Source organism: Nicotiana tomentosiformis, chromosome 7 (assembly GCF_000390325.3).
Source record: "Nicotiana tomentosiformis chromosome 7, ASM39032v3, whole genome shotgun sequence".
NCBI lineage: Eukaryota > Viridiplantae > Streptophyta > Magnoliopsida > Solanales > Solanaceae > Nicotiana > Nicotiana tomentosiformis.
In genome coordinates this window covers 92326468-92347971 of record NC_090818.1, presented here as the reverse complement: position 1 = coordinate 92347971, position 21504 = coordinate 92326468, and the positions used below count along the sequence as shown (strand labels likewise).

The window sequence follows — 21504 nt, the reverse complement described above, 5'->3', positions numbered from 1 at the left end:
GGAAATGACCCGTAGCCCATCCGAAACACACCCGAAGCTCCCGGGACACCGTCTAAACACACAAACAAGTTCCATAACCTAACACGGACTTGCTCGGGGTCTCAAATCACATTCAACAACGTCGAAAATACAAATCGCACCACCAATCGAACTTATGAACTTTCAAAACTTCCAACTTCGAAAACTCGTGCCGGAATCAATCAAACCAACCCGGAATGACGTCAAATTTTACAGCCAAGTCCCAAATAACATAACAGAGTTGTTACAACTCTCGGAATCGCATTCCGGCCCCGATATCAAAAACTCCACTTCCGGTCCAAATCTCCAAAAATTTGACTTTTGCCATTTCAAGCCTAAATGAGCTACAAACCTCCGAAACATAATCTAGACACGCCCCTAAATCCAAAATACCCAACGGAGCTAACGGAACCGGCGAAACTCCATTCCGAAGTCGTCTTCACTCAGTTCCGACTACTGTCAATATCCTAAGACTTAAGCTTCCGTTTTAGGGACTAAGTGTCCTAAATCACTCTGAATCATCCTTTAACTGAATCCAATCATGCACGCAAGTCAATACACATAATACGAAACTGCTCAGGGCCTTATACCGCCGATCGGGACTTAAATTCTCAAAACTACCGGTCGGATCGTTACAAGTAATACATGGAAGCCAGTGAAATTAATTTCAAAATACAGTCAAATCTAATATCCCATCAACATCGAGATATGACGAGACATCGTGATGTGACAAGACATTATGATATGACAAGTCACTTGATGTGACTTCGATGTGACATGACTCTCTTTACATCTTGACCACATATATTTCTTTTTATTTTACATTTATTTTTATTTTAAAATTAAGTCCACACAAATCCTAACTACACCCACTATAAATTAGTACTTACACACTAAACGACATGGGGAAAAACTCAGATTTTTGGGAGGGGGAAACTCTAATATATTTATCGATCTCCCATTCTTCTCTAACACATAGCCGCATCTCCCAAGAGGGTCTCTCTCTCATTTTGGAGAACCTGCCGCCGAGCTCCTTCTTTCCCCCATTTTCGCCGTCGGCCAGCCATCAACGGCCATGGCTGCCGCCTTCTCCTCTCTCCTCTTCATCCCCTCTTCTCCTTTCTTTAACAACTGTAAAACGGGGATCATAAATTCATTAGATCTGACTAAAATTATTAGATCTTATCGAAAAATCCTTCACCGGTGACCGTGCTCGCTTGGCTTCTTTAAGATGCTGCTCTGACTCCATGATTATAGCGTCACTGATTCTGCCGACTCTTTAGGTTGCTGGTCGGATTTGTTTTGGCTATCGTTACTGTGTTCTTTTGTGATTATAAGTGGTCATGCCGAAATAACGTTTTCGGCGACTGTTGTGCTCCTAACATTGCAGCGATCCTCTGTTCTTGGTCGATTATGATTTGCAAATTTGGATTTGTGTTTGTGGCTGATTACTCGATAGTGTTGGTGGTATTTTGGTACCATTCCGTCGGAGTTTCGGCCGACAAAATATTTTCCGGCGTCCTGTGCAATTTCCGGCGCCTCGCAAAATTTCCGGCCACTGTCACGTACTCGTTTTACTAGCTATTGATGTTACTTTCAAACTCCTTTTCTTATGTGATGGTTTGATTGTATCTTTGCAATTTCTGATTTCTCCTTGGCTTCCGTTTGGGATTTGTCCGCTGATTGTGGCCCTTGCCATTTCTGCTGCTTCATCGCCAAATGTTCTTCAATGGCTTGTCCCATGTTGATGTCGTGACCCCTTTTTTTACACTGTATTTGTAAGAATTCTCAAGTTTTGAAATATTGCTTTTCATCAAATATCGGCTAAACTAAAATAATGGAGACGACGAATTATTCTGTTGAATATTTGGTCCCTCATCGTCATCATGTTTGATTAGTTGGTTGTTGCAAGTGCTATAGTCTGACTAATTTCCTGATAATACGGGGTCGGTAAAATTGATACAGAATGACATCACATTGATTGACACTAGGTCGATGAAAAATAGCCACCGAGTTATTAAGGCCATGATGCTCCGAATGATCCTTCGGATTAGGCCCTATAATAACGAGGCGATGATGATAAACATCGAAAAATAAAAGATGATGATTGAAATATAAAAGACGAGAACACGACGAACCAACCTTCGGAGGGTGACACGGTTGGCCACCGAAGTCGCAACCAAGACGGTTCGTGTTCTCATGTCTAGACGTATATTACATATATCTGAGCCTCTTATATTATTTTTAAAACTATTTTCCAAAAAAAAATTTCCCATAAATATTTTGCAAACAATCTTTCAGAAAAAAAAAAATATTTTTCAAATCATTTTCAAGAGCAATTTTCAAAAAATATTTTTAAAACAAAAATCATTTCAAAAATGCATGTCACTTAATCAGTTTGTCTTTTACGTTACATTATTTCGCTAACAATTTTATTTCTCTTATCTTGCGAGGTACTTTATCTAAAACGCTTTGGAAAGATGACGTTCGGAGACGAAAACGAACCCTGTCAAATTCCCCGCTTCGTACTCCCGTTTTCGGATGTAAGTAAAACGTAAATTATAGTAAAACCGTAGATAGATGTTGTGTTTTGTTTGCTTTGATATTATATATTTGCTAAATACTTAGGGTAAATTGCATATAGTTAATAATTGGGTTAAATTACAATATTGCACGGTTAGATGATTTTCATGAAGTTTGTATGTATCTTGAAGATGTCATATATGTTTTTACAACTTGGTTAACTAAATTAGTCATGTACATAAAAAATGAAAACATGTTATCTTCTTTCAAAAAATAACAGAAAATAAATAATTCTGTTGCTCTCTTAAAGTTATATTAGCATACTTTTCGAACCACTTCATATGTAAATTATTCTTTAATTAACGCATCTCAAGTTGAAAATTATAGTTGGACTATCATACCTTTTTTTGAGAGACTTGGGTCTTGTGGTCATTTGGGCTTGACAAACAATTGGTATTTCAAGACCGTGACTATTAAGATGGCCTCTAGTTGCTCACTGAATGGCCATTCATTTGCTGATGCAAATATTTCTATTATATCGATATAATAATTTTCTTATGTCATAAACATCTCAATACATCTTTTATACCACATTCATTCATCAAATCAATTCTTTATTCATTATATCAATTCTTTCACTTTACTCATTATGCACTAAGATTATCCGAGGATGACTCTTCCTCCATTCTTTGATTAAATTCCTTGCTAACTATTCATCCATGTGTAGCTAAATATTCTTTTCCCTTTTCTCAAATCCTTTGGTATAAATTTTCTCTTGTTGTAGATATCCATCTAATACTTTTTACTCTAATTAATGAGTCATTTTCTCTTTAAATTTATCCTTATAAGTTCAAACTTTTATTCAAATAATTTGACTTAACATGCACTCTTTAGGTGCAATTCTCTCATATTATTCAATTTACACTAGAAAATACTATTTTAAAATATATTGTTATTTCTTTTATACACTACATATTATTGCATATATATTTTGTCTAATATTTTTCTATTCTTTATCTAGAACTCACTTTACACTCATCTTATCTTTTGAAATACGATTCGCTTGTTCATTTTACATATACTTCATACGAGTCAATATCTTTTAATCATTTCATTTCAAAAATACGAAAAATACTTGCATACTTCATCCGTGCATAATTCATTACATATTTAATATCATTATTGTTCATTCTAGTACACGTTAATCATTCTTTAATTCTTTATAATAGTTGTGAGTATTTGCTAATTATCTTTGAACCTTTCCTCCCTTATTTGATCGAGTCCACGAACCACATTTTGTGTATCTTGAGGGATACATAACACCTTCCCCTCGAGATAATATGAACCCTTACCTAGAATCTCAATTGGTTTCGTAGTCCATAATTTAGTGTATATTACATAATGTGGTACAGGTGTCCTAGTGTACCTTAAACATTAGGTGGCGACTCTAACCTTTAACTAACCTTGTAGAGTACTATAAGTTGTACATTATTTTGACTTGTGCAAAATAGGGTGCAACAATAGTGAGTAATATAATCCTTACAATACATTAAAATAAAATACACACAAAAAAATAAATAAATGAAATTAGCTGCGAGTTTCATTCATCGCTAATCTGTCACTAAATTACTTTTAACAAACATAATTTTTTGATAATTTATTGCTAATTAATCCATTGAAACAATATTAGCGACGGATTTTTCTATTTTTACATTTCTTGCTAAAAACGTGTAATAAACTTTTAGAGCCCGTTTTTTGTATCTGTAATAATCCAAGTCCTATTTTTTATCTTTCTCATAAGAAAATGTGTATTACATTCTTATACTCATTGTCTTAGTTTCTTCAGTCAAAACTGTAAGTTTTCGATAAACAATCTTGTTTTGTAGAAAGAAAAGAGTATTTTCGTCCATAAAAACAAGAGCGGAAGTGTACTATTGAATAAACTATATTTTGCATTCTTTATTTATTTTTATTTTTTATTTTTTCTTAGGTTTCAAGCATTGAAACAAGTATATTAGAACATCAAAAGATTATTTTGATATGAAGTATATTGGATTGAGCTGAAATCTAACACATAGGACGGATCAGTGTGATACTTCTGGAGCATGGACACATGGAACACCGGATGGACAACTGACAAACTAGGTGGAAATGCGAGCTTGTAGGCCATCTCACCCACTCTCTCAAGAATTTCAAAGGTTCTGATATACCTAGGGCTTAACTTTTCCTTCTTTACGAACCCCATCACACCCTTCATGGGTGAAATCCGGAGCAATACCCTCTCTCCAACCATGAATGCAACATCACAAACTCTACGGTCGGCATAACTATTCTGCCTATACTGAGCGGTACGAAGTCAATCTTGAATAATCTTGACCTTATCCAAGGCATCCTGTACTAGATCTGTACCCAACAACCGAGCCTCCCCCGGCTTGAACCATCCAACTGATGAATGGCACTGCCTACAGTATAATGTCTCACAGGGAGTCATCTAAATGCTTGACTGGTGGCTATTGTTGTAGGAAAACTCCGCAAGTGGCAAGAACTGATCCCAAGAACCCTCCCCCCTGAATCCATAACACAAGCACGAAGCATATCCTTCAATATCTGAATAGTGCGCTCGGACTGTCCGTCCGTCTGGGGATGAAATGTTGTACTCAACTCAACTCGCGTGCCCAACTCATGCTGTACGGCCCTCCAGAAGTGCGAAGTGAACTGCGTACCTCAATAAAAAATGATAGACATGGGCATACCGTGTAGACGGATGATCTCACGGATGTAGATCTCAGCTAACCGCTCTGAAGAATAGGTAACTGCCAAGGAATGAAATGTGCCAACTTGGTCAACCTGTCCACAATGAACCGTATCGAGTCGAACTTCCTCTGAGTATGTGAGAGTCCAACAACAAAATCCATACTGATTCGCTCCCACTTCCACTCAGGAATCTCTAGCCTCTGAAGCATATCACCAGGCCTCTGATACTCGTACTTTACTTGCTGACAATTTAGACACCGAGCTACATATGCAACTATATCCTTCTTCATCCTTCTCCACCAATAATGCTGCCGCAAGTTCTGATACATCTTGGAAACACCCAGATGAATAGAATACTGGAAACTATGGGCCTCCTCAAGAGTCAGCTCACGAAGCCCATCCACATTGGACACACAAATACGACCCTACATCCTCATAACCCCATCATCTCCAATAGTAACCTGCCTGGCACCACCGTGCCGCACCGTGTCCTTAAGGATAAGAAAATGAGGATCATCATATTGACGCTCTCTGATGCGCTCATACAAGGAAGACCGAGTGACTGTGCAAGCTAGCACACGACTGGGCTCTAAAACATCTAACCTCACGAACTGATTGGCCAAAGCCTGAACATCTGCTGCAAGCGGTCTCTCACCAACTGGGATATACGCAAGGCTACCCATACTCACGGCCTTTCTATTTAAGGCATCATCCACCATATTAGCCTTCCTGAGATGATACAAAATGGTGATATCATAGTCGTTCAACAGCTCCAACCAGCTCCTCTGCCTCAAGTTGAGATCCTTTTGCCTGAACAAATATTGTAGACTCTGATGATCCGTGAATACCTCGCGCGACACACCATAAATATAGTGCCTCCAAATCTTCAGCGCATGAACAATGGCTGCCAACTCTAAGTCATGAATAAGGTAATTCTTTTCATGAACCTTCAACTGCCGCGACGCGTATGTAATCACCTTGCCATCCTGCATCAATACTGCACCGAGCCCGATACGAGATACATCACAATACACCTTGTAGGATCCTGAACCTGTGGGCAACATCAACACTGGCGTCGTAGTCAAAGCAGTCTTGAGCTTCTGAAAGCTCAACTCACACTCATCCAACCATCTGAATGGGGCACCCTTTAGGGTCAATCTAGTAAATGGGGCTGCTATGGATGAAAACCCCTCCACGAACCCGTGATAATAACCTGCAAATCCTAGGAAACTCTGGATCTTTGTAGCTGAAGTAGGCCTAGGCCAGTTCTGAACTGCCGCAATCTTGTTAGAAACCACCTTTATGCCCTCTGTCGATACAACATTCCCCAAAAAGGCGACCGAGTCTAACCAAAACTCACACTTTGAAAACTTGGCATATAACTGGCTATCTCTCAAAGTCTGAAGTATAATCCGAAGATGCTGCTCATGCTCCTCTCGACTGCGGGAGTAGATCAAGTTATCATCAATGAATAATATCACAAAAGAATCCAGATAGGGCTTGAACACCCGATTCATTAAATTCATAAATGATGATGGGGTATTTCTCAACCCAAATGATATCACTAGGAACTCATAATGAGCGTACCGAGTCCGAAAATCCGTCTTAGTGACATTGGATGCCCTAATCTTCAACTGATGATAGCCAAACCTCAAACCAATTATCGAAAACACCTTGGCACCCTGAAGTTGATCAAATAAGTCATCAATCCTCAGCAACGGATACTTGTTCTTGATAGTTACCTTGTTCAACTACCGATAGTCTATACACTTTCTCATCGATCCATCTTTCTTCTTCACGAACAATACGAGCGCACCCCAGGGCGAGACACTAGGTCTAATGAATCCCTTATCTAGCAAATCTTGCAACTGCTCCTTCAATTCCTTCAACTCTGGCGGGGCCATTCGGTATGGCGGAATAGAAATGTGCTGAGTGCCCGGAGCCAAATCAATACAAAAGTCAATATCCCTATCGGGTGGAATCCATGGTAGATCTGCAGGAAACACCTCTGGAAACTCATGAACAACTGATACTGAATCCATGGAAGGAACCTCCAAACTAGAATCACGGACATAGGCCAGATAAGCTAGACATCCCTTCTTGACCATACATCGAGCCTTCACATAAGAAATAACTCTGCTGGTAGAGTGGCCATGAGTCCCTCTCCATTCTAATCTAGGAAACCCCGACATGGCTAAGGTCACCGTCTTGGCGTGACAGTCCAATATAACATGATAAGGTGACAGCCAATCCATACCCAAGATAATATCGAAATTTACCATATCAAGAAGTAGAAGATCTATGCTAGTCTCAAGGTTCCCAATAGTAATCACACACGAGCAATAGACACGATCTATAATAATAGAATCTCCCACAGGCATGGACACATACACAGGAGCACTCAAACAATCACGAGGAACAACCAGATATGAAGCAAAATAGGATGACACGTAAGAATAAGTAGATCCCAGATCAAATAGAACTGAAGCATCTCTATGGAAAACTGGAACAATACCTGTGATAATGGTGTCAGATGACTTAGCCTCAGGCCTAGCTGGGAAAGCATAACATCGGGGTTGGGCCCCACCACTCTGAACTACATCTCGGGGATGTCCTCTAGCTGGCTGGCCTCCACCTCTAATGGCCTGACCTCCACCTCTGGATGCTTGACCCCTGCCTCTAGTTGGCCGAGCAGGTGGTGGAGCAACAGGTGCCGGAACCATGGCACGGGAACTCTGCTGTGGCATGCCGTACAATAATCTTGGACAAAACCTCCTAATGTGACCAATGCCACCACACTCAAAACACCTATCTTGCTGCTGTGGTTGCTGAAGCTGACCCGAACGGGCCGAATAACCACGGTGATAGATCTGAATCAGAGGTGCACTGATAGGAGCTAATGGTACACTGTAGGCTGGCTTCCCAGAGTAAGGCACATATGGACCACGACTCCCTGAAGCATTGTGAGATGCCCGAAGCGCTCAATGAAATGGCCTGGGAGGATGGCCTATACCAAAAGTACCCCTGCCTCTAGATGAGATGCCACTGAAACTACTAGAATGATGAGGTATCTTATCAGACACCGGCTCCCTCTCCTGAGCACGAACCATCTCGATCTGCCTAGCAATATCTACGACCGTCTGGAAAGAAATATCACTCCCGATCTCTTTGGACATCTATAGCCTGAGAGTGAAAGTGAGCCCATCAATAAATCTCCTCACTCTCTCCCTCTCAGTAGGAAGCAAGATAGTGGCATGGCGAGCTAGGTCCACAAATCAAGTCTCGTACTGGGTGACAGTCATACCACCCTACTGAAGACACTTAAACTACCTGCGGTACTCCTCTCTCAGAGTGACCGAAATGAACTTCTCTAGAAATAGCTATGAGAACTGATCCTATGTAAGTGTAGGCGAACCAACTGGTGTAGTCAACATATAATCTCTCCACCATCTCCGGGCAGAACCAATCATCTGAAATGCTGCAAAATCGACCCCATTGGTCTCAACTATACCCATGTTACGCAACACCTCATGGCAATGGTCCAGGAAATCCCGTGGGTCCTCAGAAGATGCACCCCTAAAATGAACAACAAAGAGCTTGGTAAACTTATCCAAACTCAACATAGCCTCAGAAGACATAGCGGGCCTATCACCGGTCAGTGCCGTAACAACCGGCTGAACTACCCCAACTGGCGAGGCTGTTGGAGTCTGATACTGGGGAGCCACCTGCTCTAGGGTGTGAGTAGCAAGAGTATGTGCTCCTCCCCTAGCCCGAGAGATGGCTGGTGCCACCGAGAATGTACCGGTCTAGGCCACACTCTCCATAAGTCCTACCAAATGGACTAGAGTGTCCTGAAGCTCTGGAGAGGCTATGAACCCCTCCGAAACCTGAGCTGGTCCGATGGGTACAGTCTGAGATGGAACCTCCTTCTCAAAATCCACTTGAGGCTCCACTACGGGTGCTGCTGCTCGAGCTCTAGGATGAGCTCTACCTCTACCTCGGCCTCTAGCGCGACCTCGGCCTCGACCTCTGCCCTTGGCCGTAGCTGCCATAGGGGGCTCCGACTCTTGTCTTGCAGTAGATGCAGTGCGTGTTCTTGCCATCTACGAGAGAACAAGAATAGAAGGGTTCAATCATCAATGATAGAATAAGAATCGCACGATAGAGTAATAAAGAAGTGATATTTTTCCTATACTCCATAGCCTCTGGAAGATAAGTACATACGTCTCCGTACCGATCCTCTAGACTCTACTAAGCTTGCTCGTGACTCGTGAGCGCTAGGCAACCTAATGCTCTGATACCAACTTGTCACGGCCTGAAATTTCCACTCTCGGGACCGTGATAACGCCTAACATTTCACTTGCTAGGCAAGACAGTGTTAGAATAGTTTTTAGCCATTTTCAACAAATCAAATTAACCGATACCAATTAAACTGTAATAACTAAAATAGAGTATAAAGAAACATAATAACCGCAATATCTAGATACAATCCCAGAATTGGTGTCACAAGTGCACGAGCGATTAGAATAATACAGATAATGGTCTAAATGAAATAAAACTGTGTAAAATGAAATAAATAGCTAGGATAGGGAAGGGGACTTCAGGGCTGCGAATGCCGAGCAGCTGTACCTCAAGTCTACAATCCGGCAATCGATTCGAGCAATCTACTGATCGCCGCTAGGACCGACTCCAAAATCTGAATAAGAAGTGCAGAGTGTAGTATGAGTACAACCAACCCCATGTACTCTGTAAGTGCCGAGCTTAACCTCGACGAAGTAGTGACGAGGCTAAGGTGGGTCACTTATAATAACCTATACGCAGTATAATAATTATAATATGAAAGGAATACAGGAAAGTAAGGCAGTTAATTTATGAAATTAAACTCAATCCTCAGAATTGGTAAAACAAGAAACACCAGTACTCAGAATCTCGTATGAAAGTATCATAGGCTAACACAGTACAACAATTAATATAAAACACACAATCCGTTACGACGCGCAACCCGATCTCACCATATAATCATAATCAATATCATATTCCTCCCTTATTTCACCATATCAAAATCACATATAAAATTCGTTGCGACGTGCAACTCGATCCCACCATATCAATATCAATCCTCCCTTATTCAACCCGTTGCGGCATGCAACCCGATCCATAAACAAAATCAATAAATGTAATCAACTCAGCAACTCAAATCACGAATCACAAGGTAAGGCATAGGAGGCAATTAAAGCATGTAACAATTAAGACATGGAATAAAATAATTAATGGAATACGGGAAAGCATGGAAATAATTACTTTGACGACGTATATACACTCGTCACCTCGCATATACGCTGCTATACATGTAATTCACATAACACATAACTCAAGGGTTCCTATTCCCTCAAATCAAGGTTAGACCCAACACTTACCTCGCTCCGCAAGCAAATCAAAGCTCAACCGGGGCCTTTCCTCTAAAATCTGCCTCCAAACCAATTGAATCTAACTAAAATCGACTCAATAACATCAAATAATGCTAGGGAAATCAATTACAATACATAAAGTTAAGATCTTTATACTTTTCCCAAAAAGTGAACAAAGGTCAGCCCCGGGCTTGCTTGGTCAAAATCCGAGATTTGGACCAAAACCATTTACCCTCGAGCGCGATTATGTGATTAGTTTCAAAATCCGACCTCAATTTGAGGTCTAAATCCCAAATTTACAAAACCCCCCAATTCTTCCCAAATCCCTAATTTTCTACCATGAAAGAACATATATTAAGGTTAGTAACTAATGGGTGTGGATGGAAATGGAAGAAAATAAGTTAAAGTACACTAACCTATTAAATGGTGATAAAATTTCTCTTCCAAATCACCTCTAGGCCGAGCTCTAATGAAAAGATGGTGAAAATGGGTAAAAATGGCCTCGGGTCTTCATCGCGTTCGCGAAGGGCCTGACGCGATAAGCACTGTGGCGCAAATGGTCTTCGCGTTTGAGAGAGGTGCTCCGCATTTGCGATAGTTCTTCCCCTTACCATAGAATTCGCAACCCAGTGATCTCGTTCGCGTAGCATACCAGCCCAGCCTTCCCAGGGTCCCACAAACCTTCGTGTTCGCGAAGGGTAAGCCTCCCAAAGCTTCACGTTCATGACCTATTCCCCGCGTTCGTGTAGGGTAAATCCCTCCCCAGCCCAGGTTGCTTTTCATGATCGCGGGAGTATCTTCGTGATCGCGAAGAAGAAAGCACCAGATGACAACAAAAGCTCAAAAACCAGAAATTTTCCTAAGTTCAAATCACCCGTAGCCTATCCGAAATTCACCCGAGCCCCTCGGGCTCCAAAGCAAACACACATACAAGTGTAATAACATCATGCGAACTCGCTCACACGATCAAAATATCAAAACAACACCTAGAACCATGAATCGGACACCAAAACAAATGAAATTTTTAAAGAAACTTAAGAACTTTCAATTTTTCAATCGGACGTCCGAATCACGTCAAATCAACTCCGTTTTGCACCAAAATTTGCAGACAAGTCATAAATACTGTAATGAACATATACCAAGTTCCAGAACCAAAATCTGAACCCGGTAGCAATAAAGTCAACCTACGGTCAAACTTATGAATTCTTTAAACCTTTAAATTGCTAGTTTTCAACAAATTACAGTAATTCAAGTTAGGGACTTCCGAATTTGATTCCGGGCATACGTCCAAGTCCCAAATCACGATACAGACCCACCGGTTCCGTCAAAACACTGATCTGGATCCATTTACACAAAACATTGACCGTAGTCAAATCCAATGAGTTTTAAGGCACGATTTCACATTTTCATCAATTGTCTCATAAAAACCTTCAAGAAAAAGGACACGGACTGTGCATGCAAATTGAGGAAGGCTAAATGGAGCTATTCGAGGTCTTGAAACACATAAATGAAAGGTAAAACTATAAATGACCTATCAGGTCATCACATTCTCCACCTCTAAAATAAACATTCGTCCTCGATCGGACATAGAAAAGTACCTAGACTGGTGAAAAGGTGTGGATATCTACTCCGCATATCCGACTCGAACTTCCACGTGGCTATCTCGATTTCCTGATATCTCTACCGCACTCGAACTGAAGGATAACTCTTAGACCTCAACCGTCAGACCTATCGGGCTAGAATAGCCACCGCCTCCTCCTCATAAGTCAAATCCCTATCCAATTGGACTGAGCTGAAATCTAACACATGGGATGGATCACCATGATACTTCTAGAGAATGGACACATAGAACACCGGATGGACAGCTGACAAACTAGGTGGCAATGCAAACTCCTCAAGCGGCAAGAACTGATCCCATGAACCCCCGAAATCCATAACGCAGGCGCGAAGCATTTCCTCCAATATCTGAATAGTGCGCTCGGACTGCCCGTCCGTCTGGGATGAAATGTTGTACTCAACTCAATCTGCATGCCCAACTCATGCTGTACGGCCCTCCAGAAGTGCGAGGTAAACTGCATACCTCGATCAGAAATAATAGACAAGGGCACACTGTGTAGACGGGCGATCTCGCGGATGTAGATCTCAGCTAACCGCTTTGAAGAATAGGTAACTGCCAATGGAATAAAATGTGCCGACTTGGTCAACCTGTCCACAATGAACCATATCGCGTCAAACTTCCTCTGAGTCCGTGGGAGTCCAATAACAAAATCCATAGTGATACACTCCTACTTCCACTTAGGAATCTCTAGCCTCTGAAGAAAACCACCACGCATCTGATGCTCGTACTTTACTTGTTGACAATTTAGACACAGAGCTACATATGCAACTATATCCTTCTTCATCCTCCTCCACCAATAATGTTGCCGCAAGTCTAGATACATCTTGGCGGCACCCAGATGAATAGTGCACACTATTCAGATATTGGCGGATCTTGACCCTCATTCGAGGATGAATGATCCTAAGCGGGGGAGGATGTAAGGCCCCATAAAATTTTACCTAAAATCTAGGGTTTCCTGGTGCAGAGGTAGGCTAATATATTTGAGGGTTGTAGAAAATATTCGATCGCCTAATCATTTTGCGGGCCGCACATCTGTTGCAGAACCAGCATGAAGATTTTCGGAGGGAGATTCCGTGGTCCATTCTGCAGTCACAGAATTGATATGCGGGCCACAGACCTAGCCGCAGGCTGGACTAGACCAGCCTAGTTTTTTGGACCATTTCTGCAGTCCATTTTGCGGGCCACAGATCTAATCTGTGGTTCACTCTGTGACCCCAGAGTTGAGTTTGGAGGGACCATTTTCTGGTTTTAAAAACCGACCCCATTTTTATAAAACAACATTATGGATCATTTTAGAAGGTTCAAACTGATATTTTAGAGAGAGGAAAGTGGTCTAGAGTGAGATGAAGAGTATCTAAGCTATTTATTCATCAATCTTTGCTCACGTCTTGAAGAATTCACAAGGATAACTCACAAAGACTTCATTCAAGAGGTAAGATTCTAGCTCTAGCCTTCAATTTCGAAATTTGGGTTGGTAATAGGTAATTGGGAAGAAGGTTTTGAGAATAAGAGTTGTTATTAATGCATGCATGTACTAACAAAGGTGGTCGGAAGGTTGTGGAGTATTTGTGGGTGGCCTATTTGTAAGGCCCCGTAAAATGTTACCTATAACCCGAGGTTTTGTGGTGCGTTGGGGAGTTGAAGAAATTTTTGGCAGTGCAGGGCATTTTCTGCGGTTCATTCTGTGATCGCAGAACTGATTTGCGGACCGCATCTGCCACGGAATGAAGTAGAAACTTGAGCTAATTTTGAGGACCATTATGTGGCCCATTATGCGGCCGCAGAACCCTTTTGCGGGCCACAGATCCCATCACAGAACCAATGTGAGAAATTTCGGAAGGAGGTTCTATGGTCCAGTATGTGACCGCAGAATTGGTCTGCAGACCGCAGACCTATCGCAGAGTGAAGCAGGAACGTCCAGTTCTGGAGGGCCATTATGCGGTCCATTTTGCGGACGGCAGAAGAGTTATGCGGTCACATATGCGACCGCAGATCTGCATCGGGGCTCCATTTTTCCAATCTTATAAACTGAGCCCCATTTCATTTATCTAGCCTAAGGGTTCATTTTTGGGATGTTACCTGACATTTTGGAGAGAGGAGAGAGCTATTCTCGAGAGAGGAAAGGGAGGACTAAGTATTTCACTACTCTACTTTGATCAAACCTTGGAATTCCATCAAAAGGAACTTGCTAGGGCTTCAAAAAGGTAAGTATTTCTTCACCCAATTCTTCAATTTTGGGTTTGGGTTGATTGTGGGTGATGAGGGTATGATTTATCACATGCATGAGCTAATAGAGACTGTGGGGAAGTTGTTGAACAATCTTGGGTGGTTTTGTTGTTGAATTAGTTTAGGGAAAGGTTGGGTCATAGTTGTAACGGTCTTTGCCATATGAATTCCTCTAATCATGCTTATAATTCTCTCCTCCTTGATAGATTGGCATCGTTAGGAGTGTTGGGACATTATTGTGGCACTACGAAAAGCTCTTTCGAGGTATGAAGGCTAAACTCTTTTTCTGGTATTGGAATTCCCGTGTTCCTACCAAACTCCATCATGTGAAGTTCGAACATGGAACGCTATTGATATGGGGTATTCAAACGAGTAAAAATGATTCCTAATTGGCATAATGTGTTAGAACCCTCGTGTGTTAATGATTCTCTATTTTTTTACTTAATTATGTTATACCCTTTTGGGAAGAAGATATTGTATGAAATCAATGTGATTAAACACTTATTTCTCATATGATGAAATCTTATGAACTTACACTTGCTAAGGCCAAATGTGCCAAATGGTTGACTTGAAAGAGAACTCTTTTGTACAAACTATTATCGTTTTGGGAATCCAAAGTGTGGCATTGTGAATACACCTCTACCCGCATACATTGGGGGTGAGGCGGTGGGGCCACTTTGTGTAGGGTTGTGGTATTGTGAATATATCTCCACCCGCATACATTGGGGGGAGGCGGCAGGGCCGCTTTGTATAGAGTTGTGGTATTGTGAATACACCTCCGTCTGCATACATTGGGGTGAGGCGGCAGGGCCGCTTTGTGTAGAGTTTGTGGTATTGTGAATACACCTCCACCCACATACATTGGGGTGAGGCGGCAGGGCTGCTTTGTGTAGAGTTTCTGGTATTGTGATTGCACCTCCACCCGCATATATTGGGGTGAGGTGGTAGGGCCGCTTTGTGTAAAGGTAGTTGCAGAGGATCCCCAACTTAAAAAATTATAAATGTTATTGAAAGCTCTTAATAACCTTGATATGGCTTTAATGGCTATCTAAGCCTTTTATTTTTACCATGATTCATCATATTCGTGTTGTATTTCCAAGTCCTTGCATAGGTGTTTGGTTTTCATACTAGTACTATTTGACATGTACTAACATCCCTTTTTCTGGGGATGCTGCATCTTTAATGGATGCAGGTGGTTCCACAACGGGAGGCATTGACCAGTGAGAGTGGTACACTCTCTTCCTACTTGACTTGGTGAGCCCCACTTCTTTTGTTCTGTGTGTACTATGTTTTGAGGTATAGCCCAATTCTTGTTGCCGGCACTATCATTGTACTCTTTTGTATCTATTAGAGGCTCCATAGATATGGTGTGGGTTGTGTATTGGTATTGGGAAAGTCAAGATAGTAATGTCGTATGTGTATTACATGTTCCACTTCAAACTATGAAAGTGTATGTATTTTGAGACTTTATAAATGAAGTAACTAATGGTGATGGAATTAATGTTGTTCATGTACTCTCTTGGTGTTAATTAAGGAAGTTTATCTTCTCTTTATTTATGAGTGAGTTGGGTAGAAGGCAATCTAGTAGGCTTGCTCAGCCGGGTTATCTCGGTTGAGCACCAGTCGCGCTCCCCGAGGTCAGGGCGTGACACTATTGAAGTGGGTATTGATTATGGGGTAAAGGAATCCACCATAGGAGGACCTTGAAACTTTAATGCACACCTAGTGCTTGATAAAATGCTCAAATGAGCTGAAACCCCAATATCTTCCTAATTATGGTTCAAATTTGTCATGTTTCTAATAGATTGAAGTCGATAGGATATCCAGAATATTGTAGTAATTTAAGGAAGTTCAAGCGAGGTATGTTGGCTAAAATCCTCTTGTAGAATCGATTTCCATGATGTCCTCGTAAGTTGCAATTTAGATTGGCTCAATTTCTATTTCTCATGTTCTGAGTCCTCCCTAATAGATTTAATTTTTCTAAAATAAGTATTGTACTGAAAGATGAATATATTCAAAATGTGCTCCAAATGTTCCTATCACATCATGATTCCCTCCGAAAATGTAATCTAGCATGATCAATGTACCAATGGTGTAATGATTTAAAATCATGTTTCAATTGCAAGTTGGTATGCCTATTTGTGGAAGAGAAACTCAATGTGCTTAAGACTCTTGTTTGTTCATATGTGTGCTTAAAGTCTTGATTTGAAATTCTCTTATTGATGATAATTCATGGTAATTCTTGAAAGTTATAGGGGTGAGTATGAAATATGAAATATGGCCGACGTGCCAAGAATGATATTACAATTATGGCCACTAGTGCCAATAAAATGGGAAGACGTGTGAAAGATTATGAAATGAGTTGTAAATCCTTTAAATAATAAATGGTTTGGGAGTATCGTTTAGTCACCGAGGAAGGGTAGGTCGAAATAACCTAACCTGAAAACTATACATGCTGATGTAGGAGTGATTGAGGGGTAAATCCCCGTGTTGATGTAGGAGTGATTGAGGGGTAAATCCCCGTGTTGATGTGACGGGATTGTTAAATATGGGATGAAATTGATGTGTTGAGATATTTTCCCTTAAATGGGATGAGATTATTGCTAGCAGGATGTGATGTGATGTCGACCCACATGACATTTTAGTGAGACGGCTTAGCCGATCGGGCTGAGATCGGATGCCATGCTGCACACATGGTGGTGTTGTGATTGGATGTCTCGGGGTGAGATGGCTTAGCCGATCGAGCTGAGATTAGACCCCGTGCTAAAAATACGGTGTTATATCAGTACTAAAGATCTCCCAAATTATAAATATTGAAACATACTTGAAATTTACTTTTATCCTAACTTGACACCTTGATACTGTTTGAGGCTCTTATTGATTTCATGTTTCCTTCTCCTTTTATTGTTACTCGTTCTATTGAGAGGGTGTTTAGTTTTACATACTACTACTATTCCATATGTACTAACGTCCCCTTTGCCGTGGGAGCTGTATCTTTAATGGATGCAGGTGGTTCCATAGCAGGCGATATTGATCAGTGATAGCAACACACCCTCTCCTTAGCTGACTTGGTGAGCCTCATTTTATTTCGGGGTCTTGTATCTCTTGTCCTCTATGTATATGTTTTTGAGGTATAGCCGGAGCCTTGTTGCCGACACCATCATGCTACTCTTTTGTATCTATTAGAGGCTCCGCAGACATGGCGTGGGTGGTACCTTTGTTTTGGGAAGTCTAATTAAAAATGATTGTATTTGTATCTTATGTTTCCACTCCTAAACTATGAATGTGTAATGCAGTATTTTGGTAAATCTTGAATGAAGTTCTAACGGTAATGAAATTTGGATTGTTCATGTAACCTTCTCATGGTCTAATTAATGAAATATACCTTCTCTCTATTCATGGGGGAGTCTGGGTAGAAGGCATTGTACAAGCTTGCTTGGCCAGGTTATCTTAGTTGAGCGTCGATCGCGCTCCTCGAGGTCAGAGCGTGTCAAGCTTGGTATCAGAGCCTAAGGTTTTAAAGTGTCCTAGGATGTCTCGGAGCCGTATCTAGTAAAGTCCTTCTTATCGGTGTGTTGCTAACCACATCTATAATTAGTAGGCTACTTGGGCATTTACAAATAATACCCTTCTGGACGTTCAAGATCGTACGATAGAACTGATTGTAAGACTATTCCTCCTCTAACTCGTGCATTGCTCTAATTTTCAGTATATGGCACCTAGGAAAAAAGCAAGAACTGGCCAAGGAGCCAATGTCACCCCAGGAGTGGTAGTTGGTTCTATACCTGGTGATGTGGGTGAGCACCCGCGGGGTGAGGATATTCCCCCAGCTACTACACCGCCTGATTCTACTACTCCTACTCCGACTGCACCAATCCCTACTCCTACTAAGGGTGAAGCTATTCCACCTCCAGCCCAGCTTCCGGTCCCGGTGTTTCTTATGGGGTTCTTAGGGGAGCCATACAAATGTTGGCTTAGATAGTGGCTTCCCAAGCTTAGAGATCGAATGTTGCACCTGCTTCTTCCAGCCAGCAAGGGAATTCTGCTAGTTCTAGGGTGAACAAGTTTCTTCAGCTGGACCCTCCAGTGTTCACAGGTACTGACCCTCAGGAGGACCCCTAGGACTTTATTGATGAGATGCACAAGACCCTCCAAGTTATGCATGCTACTGAGATGAAGGGAGTGGAGTTGGCCTCCTACCACCTAAAAGGGGTGTCTTATTCTTGGTTTGAGATGTGGGAGGACTCTCGTGAGGAAGGGAGCCCTCCGGCAAGGTGGAGTGAATTTGCCAACACCTTGACTGACCATTTCTTGCCTGCTGAGACTAAGGCAGCCCATACCGCTGAGTTTGAGAGCTTGAAGAAGGGTAGCGTGAGTGTGTGGGAGTACCATATGAGGTTTGCGTGCTTGTCCAAGTATTCCATCTACATGTTCCCCACTATGGAGGCAAGGGTGCGCCGGTTTGTGCAGGGCCTCTGCCCCTTGGTAATTAATGAGGCTGCTACAACTGCCTTGAATTCTGATATGAACTATGAGAAGATGGTGGCATTTGCTCAAGCTACAGAGACTCACAAATTGAATAATAGGAATGGAGTGAGAGGGTAGCAATAAGGCCCGGTCTGCGGGCAACTTTGGTGGTTCTTCCGGTGGTGGTGGTGATAGGATAACATTCAGGGGAGGGTCGTCAGGGCCATCCCAGTCCTTTGCTCAGTCTTCGGTTAGTGCACCGCCATCAGGGTCCCGTCAGCAGCAGTGGAGTCATTTCAGGCCCAGTAAGGGAAATAGGGTACCCCACCAGTAGGGTCGGCCTGGAGGGAGATTCCAACAGTAGAGGCCCTCATGCCCTAGGTGAGGGAAGATGCATTTTGGGGCCTGATTCATGGACCAAACCATATGCTACAGGTGCAGTATGAGGGGTCACATTCAGAGGGATTGCCGTTCATCCCACCATAGTGTGGTCAAGGGTACGGCACACCCAGCCAGTTCGGTAGCCACTACATCCGCAGTACCTCCTCCAGCTCGAGGCACTAGCACCCGCAAGGCGTGGTGCAGCTAGGGGTGGTGTACAGAGTTCGGGATGTGCCATCCGTTTCTATGCTATGAGGGGTCGCCAGAGTTCAGAGGCTTCTCCAGATGTCTTCACCGGTATATTGACTGTCCAATATCATGATTTATATGCCCTTATTGATCCCGATTCCATTTTATCCTATGTCACTCATTATGTTGCTATGGAATTTGGGATAGAACCGGAACAACTTCATGAGTCGTTCTTCGTATCTACTCTAGTTAGTGAGTCTATTATTGCCGCGCGGGTTTATAGGGATTGTGGTCATGGTGTGTGGTCGGGATACCATGGCCGATCTCACTGAGTTGGGGATAATTAATTTTTGATGTAATAATAGGGATGAACTGGCTTTATTCATGTTTTACCAAGCTTGATTGCCGAACCAGAATCGTTAGGTTTGATTTTCCGAATACACCAGTTATCGAATGGAAGGGGGATGATGTGGTGCTGAAGGGTAGGTTTATTTCTTACCTTAAGGCCACGAAGATGATCAACAAGGGGTGTATTTACCATTTGGTTTGGGTTAATGACACCAATGCTAAGGAACCTACACTTGAGTCTGTATCAGTTGTAAATGAATTTCGGTCTTTCCGGATGAGCTCCCTAGGATCCCACCAGACATGGAGATTGATTTTGGGATTGATGTGATGCTAGGCACACAACCTATATCTATTCCACCTTAGAGAATGGAACTGACAGAATTGAAGGAGCTAAAGGAACAAATGAACGATTTGTTAGAGAAGGGTTTCATCCGGCCAAGTATGCCACCTTGGGGCGCACCGGTCCTCTTTGTAAGGAAGAAAGATGGGTTACTGAGAATGTGTATTGACTATCGGCAGCTCAACAAGGTCACAATAAAAAATAAGTACCCACTACCAAGGATAGATTACTTGTTCGACCAATTGCAGAATGCCAAGTACTTTTCCAAAATTGATTTTAAGGTCCGGGTATCACCAATTGAAGATCAGGGAGCAGGATATTCCTAAAACAGCTTTCAGAACCCGATATGGGCAATTCAAATTTCTGGTAATGTCCTTTGGGCTAACAAATACCCCGACAGCTTTCATGGATCTTATGAATCGAGTATTCAAGCATTTTCTTGACTCCTTTGTGATGATGTTCATTGACGATATTCTTATATATTCACGAAGTCTAGAGGACCATGCTGATCATCTCAGGACAGTTCTATAGACTATATATCAGCACCAGTTGTATGCGAATTTTCGAAGTGTAAATTTTGGCTTGAATCTATCACATTCTTGGGTCTTGACATCTCTAGAGAAGGAGTTAAGGTTGATCCGCAGAAGATTGAAGCTGTGAAGAATTGGCCTACAACACCAACAAAGATTCGCAGTTTCTTGGGCTTAGCTGGTTATTACAGAAAGTTTGAGGAGGGGTTCTCTACTCTTGCTTCCCCGTTGACTGAATTGACGCAGAAGAGAGTTAAGTTCCAATGGTCAGATGCTTGTGAAAAGAGCTTCCAAGAGTTGAAATCAAGATTGACTATGTCACGCCCCAAAACCGAGGAGCGCGACCGATCAAGCCTATTAGATTTCCTTCTACCCAAACTCACTCATGAATAAAGAGAATACATATGTTTTCGTTAATCAACCAATAAAGTGATCATGTCTGCAATACTAATTTCTTACCATTAGTTACTTTATTTTAAAGTAACAATTCCAAACATATTTTTCATAATCTGAAGTGGAAATAGTAATTCAAGCACAACACACGAGTTTGACTTCCCCAGCACCATTATACAACCCACACTATGTCTACGGAGCCTTTATAGATAAAGATGAGTACAATGATAATGCCGGCAACAAGGCCCCGGCTATACCTCAAACAGAATACACAAAGAACAAAAGATACATGACCTCAGGATGAAGTGG

The 21504-nt window shown here is 41.9% G+C and overlaps 1 protein-coding gene and 1 long non-coding RNA gene across 4 annotated transcripts; both read left to right on the top strand.

Moving 5' to 3' along the window:
- Nucleotides 1–919: 919 nt before the first annotated feature.
- Nucleotides 920–17902, top strand: LOC138896535 (uncharacterized). 3 transcript variants are annotated; one of them, XR_011409869.1, is made up of 4 exons: nucleotides 920–2561; nucleotides 4532–14525; nucleotides 14754–14811; nucleotides 15740–16061. It is a non-coding gene; the product is annotated as an uncharacterized lncRNA (long non-coding RNA). The 3 variants fall into 3 exon arrangements; XR_011409868.1 differs by lacking the exons at nucleotides 4532–14525; nucleotides 14754–14811 and adding an exon at nucleotides 17557–17902 and having other exon boundaries at nucleotides 15740–15801; XR_011409867.1 differs by lacking the exons at nucleotides 4532–14525; nucleotides 14754–14811.
- Nucleotides 17903–18684: 782 nt separating this feature from the next.
- On the top strand, nucleotides 18685–19152 carry LOC138896006 (uncharacterized). Its single transcript, XM_070180779.1, has one exon. The coding sequence runs from the start codon at nucleotides 18685–18687 to the stop codon at nucleotides 19150–19152; it is 468 nt and encodes a 155-aa protein (XP_070036880.1).
- Nucleotides 19153–21504: the final 2352 nt, after the last annotated feature.